At 38.1% G+C, this 9,366-nt stretch overlaps 2 protein-coding genes across 2 annotated transcripts; both read right to left on the bottom strand.

Annotated features, from left to right (window-relative positions):
• Positions 1 to 2,872, bottom strand: LOC116112129 (flavonol 3-O-glucosyltransferase UGT71C4-like). The gene is made up of 4 exons (XM_031398313.1): positions 2,788 to 2,872; positions 1,081 to 1,349; positions 802 to 982; positions 1 to 564 (listed from the first exon to the last, which is right to left on the bottom strand). The coding sequence occupies exons 1-4, from the start codon at positions 2,870 to 2,872 to the stop codon at positions 107 to 109; spliced, it is 993 nt and encodes a 330-aa protein (XP_031254173.1). The 3' UTR covers positions 1 to 106.
• On the bottom strand, positions 2,522 to 4,271 carry LOC116112130 (RCC1 domain-containing protein RUG3, mitochondrial-like). Its single transcript, XM_031398314.1, has 5 exons — positions 4,205 to 4,271; positions 3,874 to 4,068; positions 3,533 to 3,661; positions 3,248 to 3,403; positions 2,522 to 2,973 (listed from the first exon to the last, which is right to left on the bottom strand). The coding sequence occupies exons 1-5, from the start codon at positions 4,269 to 4,271 to the stop codon at positions 2,906 to 2,908; spliced, it is 615 nt and encodes a 204-aa protein (XP_031254174.1). The 3' UTR covers positions 2,522 to 2,905.
• Positions 4,272 to 9,366: the final 5,095 nt, after the last annotated feature.

Consider the following 9,366-nt stretch of genomic DNA (forward strand, 5'->3'; position numbering starts at 1 on the left):
TGGAGTAAAATACCAATAGTAAACAAAAAGATTCAAGATGAACTTTCAACATAAAACTCTCAAGGCAAATGGAACAAATCCATACATCATCAGGGAGTAAATATGATTAACTACATGCTTCTTTCATGGCTTTATTTCTTAATATATCATCAATCAAGTCTCCAAGTGCAGCATATGAAGATCCACCCTCCATTACTGCTAATCTGCTCTTTTCACTCTTCTCTTTAACCTTCTTCCTCACCTCATTATCACTCTCCATCACACATTTGATAGCTCTTGCTATCTCATCTGCAACCACAACTTCCCCATTTATGATCCTATAATGCAATCTCAACTCCACGCCCAATCCCAATTCTCTCACCATTTGAAATGCATTAATCTGTTGCTCAACATACATAGGCCATGTCACAGTTGGAACACCAAACCACAAGCTTTCCAAGATTGAATTCCACCCACAATGTGAAACAAATGCTCCTACTGATTTATGAGCCAACACTTCCTTTTGTGGTGTCCATCCATATACCAAACCAGTCTTATTTGTTTTCTCACCTTTGGCAATACTTCCTGGAGATCACCTTTGTAATCACTAGGCCCTTCAAATTTATCCTTTGGTGGCGGCTTGCGTAAAGACCACAAGAATCTGTCACCACATTGCTCCAGCCCGAGTGCTATTTCTTTCACTTGCTCTTCATCAAAGCTCCCCAGGCCTCAAAAGCACAAGAAAACAACCGATGAATCAGGTTGATCATCAAGCCATTCCATGATCTCATCTCTTTCTCAATCATCACCGAAACATAACACTCTCCCCCTTCACATAAATAAGCGGCCCAACTGTGTAAACATGATGTAAATTATCGTCTTCAAAATCATTCAACAAACACTTAACAGCATGAGCCTCTAGCTCTGTGTAATTGTTGACAATAATCCCTTTGGTCTCCTTGAATCTTCTTCCATGCTTCACAAATGTATCATAACCACCATACTTGTTAAACAAAAACAAAGGAAAAATTCAGCTAGGAATTGGATTAACATAACCAGGAATTATATAATCAGAATCAAACTCTTCAAACTCTTTTCAACTTCATCATCTCGACCTGGAAGGTACAACATGAGACCAAGAAAATCTGCATTACAAGTGAAGAACAAATAAGAAGAAACACCAAGTTCATTTCCCACATCTACAATTGATGAACAAAACATATCAAACACCAACCCAGCAAGTGGAGCTGAGTTAGTGTTTGAAAGAACGTTCTTAATAATCGCTTCTTTAACATGAGGTTTGTAACTCCCTCTATGATCAGTCACAAGTTTTTCGCTGGAAACTTTAGATTTTTCCAGTGAAGGAGGGTCTACATAAGGAAGATTAATGAACCTTATTTGAGTATCAAAAGCTGGAAGTGATCAAGTGTGATCAGAAGAGCCATCAATTGTTTTCATGATGACAAGAACTGTGATTGAGAACCGACCACCTCGATCCAACAGCCGCTTTGCAAAATCAGCAGTTGGAACTCGTTTTTGCTTCTGGTTTTTCTGGTGATAACTCTTTCTTGGTTATATTTTCTCTTGCTTTAAGCTTTCTTGATTGTACCAGAGAATTTTGTAAGAATAGCTGGTTGAAAAATCTTAGAATATGAGTCGTATCACATCATCTGTATAACAAATTACTGAATTTATGATGTGCATAAATGACATGAAATATTTACTTCTTGGATGATCATGCGGTATATGTGAGTTGTTGTATCATAAATTCGCTCAATATTTATATAATTCTAGTTAAGAGAGATGAGGAGACAAAAAGTTTAAATCACATAAGTTTTGTGTGAATTGATGTTCTCCAGCAATGTGATAGTCTATTTAGCTGGCTTAACTTCTATGAGATCTGCCAACATTGAGGCGAATTCTACCCTAACTTCTTCAAGAACGAAAAAGTTTATGTTACAATGGGATACCGCATTAATGATATCACAAATCAATATATGCATACTACATAGATATTTAGTTTAATTACCGATCTCAGTGATTATAAAAATGGATGGTAAAGAAAAAAATTTCTCACACAACGTATATACATGGACTTGTGACATGATTGACATGATATCTTGTGATATTCTATATTTTTTCCCGAAAATATACCCAACTTTAAATTTATCATTTTATAATATTGTCCACAGTTCCAGAGCATCAAAGATCATACAACAAAACCAATGGATATTCGTAGCAGAGCATCAAATGCACCTGAGCAAACATAATTTATTTGCATGCTTTCTTATAAAAATTTCATCGCAGATCTTTCTCATGCCGATTTCAGATAAAAGCAACTGAGCAATATGATCAACATTAAAAGGAAAAAGTAGTCATGTTTGCAATAAACTTTCAACAAAAAGGAATGTCAATAAACTAATATGTAATGAGATGATGCATACAACAAGAGGGAACAACAGGCATTACATGAGATTATGAAGGTAACTTGCATTTGTGACAAGAGCATATAATGTCAAAATTCTCTAGTCTTTCCAGATAATTTAATTCATTAAAGGGATTCAAACAAAACCAGTTATGAGTCAGCAATTGTCAAGGTGAAGCTCCACTTATTGACTAACTAGTTAGCAACCTGAATTCACCTCTTAAATGCTTTGGCAATATTTTAGTAACTTAAAGAACTTATCCTATCCTCAGATTCTACACATCTGTTCTAGCCTCTGTTTGAGCTGTTAGACGATACATACTTGTTGGTCGTTTCTATATGAGTTGAGAAAACCTTTCGATTAGTAGACCATCTTTAACAACATGACCTTGAAACCAAACACATGGCATGAGATGCACCAACTGCAACAGATAACACCTTGTGGGATCCCAATCCATCATCCTCCATTAGAAACTTGACTTCAACAGGACACAGTTGTACCTATGGCAACCCAGGAACTCCCAATTGAGAATCTTTGGCATTTCCCCACATGTACAACTTCCCTTTATCTGAATATATAGCAAATTATCAAACAATATGGTAAAAACAAATATATAATCATGAATTTTATTTATTTGATTTGCATATAAAATTATTGTTCTATAATGATATCCAAATATTTGATTTTATTAAATTTAAGTATCTTTCAACTTAGTTGAATACTAAAAGATATCCTCAAACCTCATTTCTGTGCTATTATGAGATCGGATAAATATAGATACTTTGGAAGATTGTAGGATTGAAGGGTGATGGAAATATCAAGGACCATTTAACTCTTCTTACCTGTTATGGCTGCTGAGGATGAGCCCCCACAAGCGATGTAGACTACACGCTCATAGGCTAAAGCCTCGATCACCACAGGTACTTTCTGATTTTCAGTTGAAGAATGACCCAACTGACCATGTCCACCATATCCCCAAGAAAGAACTTTGCCTTCATCTGAAATTATACATAAAAAATGAAAAACAATATTAGTATACAGCCTAGAATAGGAAGGAGAGGGTGACAAGTGAGGAATGGATTTAATAAGGTTGTCGTGGCAATCGTGAATTTAAGCAATTATTTTACCAGTTAATGCAAGGGAGCGATAGCCACCACTTGCTATCTGAATGATACGAACACCTTCAAGGCTAGGAATTGGCTTGGGTCTCCAACCACCAACCTTATCACCTCTTCCAAGCTCATAGTTAGAACTTGCTGAGCAGAACACAAGACAATGTATAATATGATGTCATTGTAATGTTACACAAGCAGAGATAAATGGAATTTCATCAAAGTTGAAAACTTAAGAGAGTGATATCCAGAATTGTGCAACTATTCCATTTATCTGTAACTATACTGAAAGTAACTAAACTGCAATTGGGTAGAGATAGGGAGAGCAAAAAAGACAAAAGAGTTGATATCTTTACCTCCCCAATTCCAAAGTTGCCCTTCCTCTGTCAGCACTGTTGTAAAAAAGCCACCACAAGAAACAACAGCCACAGATACAGGTAATGCTTTGACCTTAGAAGGGATACTAAATCCTCCTCCCTCATTAGGGCCTCGACCAGGACCAAGGCCTAGTCTTCCATCTCCTTCATCTCGACCCCACGTGTAAAGTTCCCCTATATTCAATAATGGATGGATTAAGATATTTGACAACCCTCTTTCTTTATTCTTTCTGTAACAAATATGAAGGCAATATGAATCATCTTCTCATAAAGAACAACTAGAAACCCATAAATGCATGAATACATAAACCTACAGACATTTGAAATATGTTCCATTCAATTTGTTCTGCAGTACTAGATTGATATGTTTTCCACATTATGAGTTCAAGAGGGCTGTTTCCGAAGGTCGCAAATCAAAACTCATATAAATTTAGTCCAGGCTAAGCAGCCTATATCTAAAATGCAAACCCAATAGTATATACATGTAAAGAAATTTCCATACAAAAAACAGTGTCAGTTAAGAAGAACAACCTGATTCGGTTATTGCAGCCGTATGTGTCCCACTGGTTGCGATGTGCTGTATTTTCCCATTCCAAGAACCTTCCACCAATCTAGGAAACAACTCTCTATGATAGACAGAATGTCCAAGTGCACCAAAACCACCATAACCCCTGCAAACTTTTAATGATAGAGCCATTGTATTTTCAGGCTAAAAACACATTAGTGAACACAACAATGTGATGAATATGTGCACACAACTCTCTTCTCCTGATATTTATCCAATCAAGCACAAGCACATCATTAATTATCAGGCCAACCAGTTAAACTGACGTAGTTATATTCTAAATCTTGAATAACAACACTTAGTTGCTTCAGCATCTCCATTTTACTAAATAAGAAAGGAAAAATGCTCTGTTGATCAAATCCGATTCCATAAATTGATAAAAGCTCTTTTGCTTTCTGTTTTATTAGTCCTTTGGTTGCAATTCAAGGAGAGTGCTATGTCATGTCAACTAACTTCTCCAATAAGCTCTTTTAAAAATATTAAATTACCATACCCAAAAATTTTTGGGTTAGAGTATCACAATTACCCCTGCAAGATTCATCACCCCAAATTTAAGATCAATAATTTCTATGGACTCCAAACAAAACAACATCTTGTTGCAAATCATAAATAAAAGTGATTGCTTTTGTATGCCTTTTTGCTAATTTACTTCTAAAAAAGCCCTTTTTAACCTATGATTACTCAACCATACATACACTTCTAATAACTCAATAAGCTTGCTAATTTATGCCTAAGCAACCGATGTTTAAACCTTCACACCAAACAAACACTCAATCAATGAACAAATAATGAATGTAGAGTTGTTAATTGCTCACTGACCAAGTGAAAATCTTCCCAAGTGAAGTCAAAGCAACAGAATGAACTCCACCAAGAGCAACACACTGAACAGGATCATCACCCAAATAAGGGTTCAAACTAAGCACAAAAACAGAATTTTCATGCCCAAAACCAAGTCTCCCACCATCTCCTTTCCCCCAAACCCACAGCTTTCCATCCACAACCAACCCACTATGAAACAACCCACATGAAATATTCAAACTAGAACCCGAAACCACTTCAGAATCTTTCTGAACAAGTCGATCGGTAGTTTGGGAGATGGTAAAGGGTAGAGAAAGACAGAGGTTTGCAACTGGGGCTGGGTAGAGTCTCACTTCTTCAATGCCACCGCCCAACTGGCCTGAAGCGCCTCTCCCCCACGAGAGGAGTTGGAGAGTGACAGCGTCGTTTTGGTTATCATTTGTGTGCGTGTAGAGAAGTGGGATTTTGGTGGATGAAGAGGAAGTGGAGAGATGGCGACATTGGCGAGTGAGAGTTGTAAGGTGTTGGCGAAGAAGCATTGAAGTTGAAGAAGGGGTTGTATTTGTAAAACATAAAACCTGCCTAAACCCAAACAACATATTACTAGTTTCTCGGGACAATACCATATTCATCTATAATTGTTGAAGATATACTCTTTTAATCCAGTATTTTTGGAACGTGGTACTGTTACCCCTATCAGATAATGGAGGTTAGCAAGGGTATTAGACGGTCTAGGGGCATAAACGTCATTTCAGGACAATTTAATCAAATAGGAACAATAAAAACAACAACAACAAAGCTACGGACACCGAAAAATTTACACCGAAAATATGTACCGGCCTACATGTACCAAACGCCTAATTTTTCTATCAATTTTTTTCTAGTGAACGGTCGTCCATCAAATATAGAAGACCGTTCACTCACATGAACTCCCATCCATATTATATGGACGAGGTTTCATATACTAGGGATGGGCATCCCCATTTAAAAGACGTCCTTCTATAAATAAAATATAATAAAAAAATTTATAAAATATTAGGGACGACCGTCCATCTATTATGGATAGACCGTCCATTACTTTTAGACAGACACCCACAAATAATGGACGCCCCATCCTTGACCCAAATATAAAAAAAAAACTTAAAAAAACTTTGGGACGACTGTCCATAAATTTTGGACAGCGTCCATTCATCTCTTACATTTGGACGGCCCGTCCATACTTTTAATAAAAAAAAAATTCTAAACAAAAACGCATTCTTCTTCGTCTTCATTCCCCATCTCCTCTGCTTTTTCTTCGTCTTCATTCCCTTAAGTGTTTATGTTACTCTTGTCTGAAATCACGCTGTTGTAGAAAGACCTCATGCAGCAGAGACTGTTGTGTCTGTGGGTTTCCTACGTGCCCGGATTGCTCTTGTTGCCCAAGCTGCTCCTCTTGTTGCCCAAACTGCTCTTCTTGTTGTCCAAACTGCTCCTCTTGTTGCCCAGACTGCTCCTCTTGGTTCCCGGACTGCTCATGCCACCCAAAGTGCTCCTCGTGTTGCCCAGACCGTGCATGTTACCCGAAGTGCTCATCTTGTTGCCCAGACTGTTCATGTCGCCCGAAGTGCTCCTCGTGTTGCCCAGACTGTTCATGTCGCCCGAAGTGCTCCTCTTGTTGCCCGGACTGGTCCTGTTGCTCAAGTTGCTCATGTTTACCGGATTGCTCATGTTGCCTAGATTGCTCTTTTTGCCAATGGAAATGCGCATGCCCTAAGTTCCCAAAATGTTCAACGTTACGCCTTTGTTGCAGTTGTAAAAAGATCTGCTGCACTTGTAATCCATGTTGTCTATTCTTCTAGCATATCATAAGGAACTTTCAACTGTCACCATGCCATTCTGATTATAATATACTACATTATGAGTTTTTTTTATTTTATTTTGTTTTGTTTTGTTTTCAATGCTTTTACTGTCCAATTTTTTTTTGCTCACTTTGAGTGAATGCAGAAATTTAGATGCGGAAATGGGCCATATAATTAGACTTATCAATTTTCTTTTTCCAAATTCAGAAGCAGTGTGAGAGCCATTAGTCAACAAGGCTCAGTGTCTGTATTCCAAACAAAAACCCATTCTTTTTCGTCTTCATTCCCCATCTAAGAGAGGAGATGGGCAACAAGAGCAATCCGGGCATGTAGGAAACCCACAGACACAACGGTCTCTGCTGCATGAGATCTTTCTACAACAGCGTGATTTCGGACAAGAGCAACATAAACACTTAGGGAATGAAGACGAAGAAAAAGAGAGGAGATGGGGAATGAAGACGAAGAAGAATGGGTTTTTGTTTAGAATTTTTTTTTATTAAAACAACAACACTACGGACACCGAATTTCTTACACCGAATTTTTGTACCGGCCGACGTGGAATGCCTTCTCCCATTTATTTATAATTTTTTTCTAGTGAACGGCCGTCCATCAAATTTGGACGGCCGTTCACTCATATGGACGCCCGTCCATCAAATATGGACGCCCGTCCCTATTAAAATAATATAAAAAAAATTGTAAAAGTTTAGGGACGGCCGTCCATCCATTATGGACGGCCGTCCAACCATTTTGGACGCCCGTCCACAAATATGGACGGGCGTCCATATAATATGGACGCCCGTCCCTATTAAAATAAAAAAAAAATTTGTAAAAGCTTAGGGACGGCCGTCCATCCATTATGGACGGCTATCCATTAATGTTGGACGGCCGTCCACTAATAATGGACGCCCGTCCTTCACCCAAATATNTCCGTCCGAGATTATGATTCAAGAAAGGTAATGATTGACATTTTCTTCAACCTTATGGGGAGACTGGGTCTGTGTGTTGGTTATTACAATATTGTTTTTATTCTAATTAAGGATTAAGACCCCAAATTGCAATCATGTCCTACCGGCTCCACCTGATTACTTAATCTAAATCTCACTTTCACTGCTTCTTCATTAATTTATTTTTTCAAGAGGATCTCTTTGGCTTTGATTTCCTCTCCGTTGGTTTTTGGTTGGTTGGGCGCTCAGTTGTGTTGTGCATGTTCTCTGGGTGTCTGTTTGTTTGTGTTTGCCTTGGGATGTTGTGGGTTCCTTTCCTAGCAGTAGGAGGCAGTTTTTGGAGTATTGTGGTCTTTTGAGTTCGGCGTTTTTTGGCTGCTGTCCTTGCCCCATGTTGTTTGTTGGTATAGTGGGTTTTTTGGGTGATCTTGCCTGCTGTAGGCTCTTCTTCTGGGCTGTTGGGTTTTTGGTAGTTTTTTCCTGGCTGTTTGTTCTGTTTTTTGCTGGCGTAAGGCCTTGGTGGGTGGTTTCTTTGCTGGCTGTTCTGGTGTCTTGTTTGCTGCGGTCTGTGAGCTGGTTTGTGGTTGTGTGAAGACTGTTTCTGGCCTCCCCATGGTGTTTTTGAGGTGCTGCGTCTGGGTTTTTTCAGCTGCTGCTCTTGGGTTGTGTTGTTGGTTTTGCTTGGCCTGTCCAAAGGCTGTTGTTGGTTTTATTATTTAATGTAATGTATTTATAATACCAAACTTGTATGAAATGAGCTAATGCAGCTAATAATATACTCTTAATCTTATCAACTTTTCATTCAGTAATAAATATATTTAAATACATGTTTGAGGTCAATTACAAGTGATTTTATATTTTAAATGCTTTATTATTTTACATCCATTGCAATTTGCAACAAAAGAAAGTGAAAAATGTTTGAGCTCACTTAAAATTAAAGAAGTGAGAAAATATCTTTTACTTATCACTCATTCAAATCAATTAATAATTCAATTTGGTGAATTTTTGTGGTGAATTGAATTGAATTAAATTGAACTTTTGTGGTGAATTGAATTGAATTTGGAGTAGTTGATTGTGGGGGTGTAACTGTAAAATATAATAATTGCAGAAACTGTGGGGGTGTGATTGCAAAAATTGAAAACTGAAATGAACAGTATGGGTAACCGTGAGTCCACCGTAACCCCATAGGGTAGCGGGTGGGTCCAGTATTTTGGCCCCATTTAGATCGACCCGTTTTGGGTCTGGCCCACCTGCCCTTCAAGCATGCAATGTCTCACCAGCTATGATTTCACACCAAGTTTCTCCGGCTCAAGGTTATAATTCCTCA

Source organism: Pistacia vera, unplaced genomic scaffold (assembly GCF_008641045.1).
Source record: "Pistacia vera cultivar Batoury unplaced genomic scaffold, PisVer_v2 Contig656, whole genome shotgun sequence".
NCBI classification, from domain to species: Eukaryota; Viridiplantae; Streptophyta; class Magnoliopsida; order Sapindales; family Anacardiaceae; genus Pistacia; species Pistacia vera.

Coding starts and splice junctions, on each gene's coding strand:
- LOC116112129 (XM_031398313.1), bottom strand. CDS start 2,872: ATGGAGGATGATGGATTGGGATCCCACAAGGTGTTATCTGTTGCAGTT. Junction 983..1,080: donor TTCCAGGTCGAGATGATGAA/GTTGAAAAGAGT, acceptor TTGTTTAACAAG/TATGGTGGTTATGATACATT. Junction 565..801: donor TATTTATGTGAAGGGGGAGA/GTGTTATGTTTC, acceptor GGTGATCTCCAG/GAAGTATTGCCAAAGGTGAG.
- LOC116112130 (XM_031398314.1), bottom strand. CDS start 4,271: ATGTGGAAAACATATCAATCTAGTACTGCAGAACAAATTGAATGGAAC. Junction 4,069..4,204: donor CATATTTCAAATGTCTGTAG/GTTTATGTATTC, acceptor TATTGAATATAG/GGGAACTTTACACGTGGGGT. Junction 2,974..3,247: donor ATCCTCAGCAGCCATAACAG/GTAAGAAGAGTT, acceptor CTATATATTCAG/ATAAAGGGAAGTTGTACATG.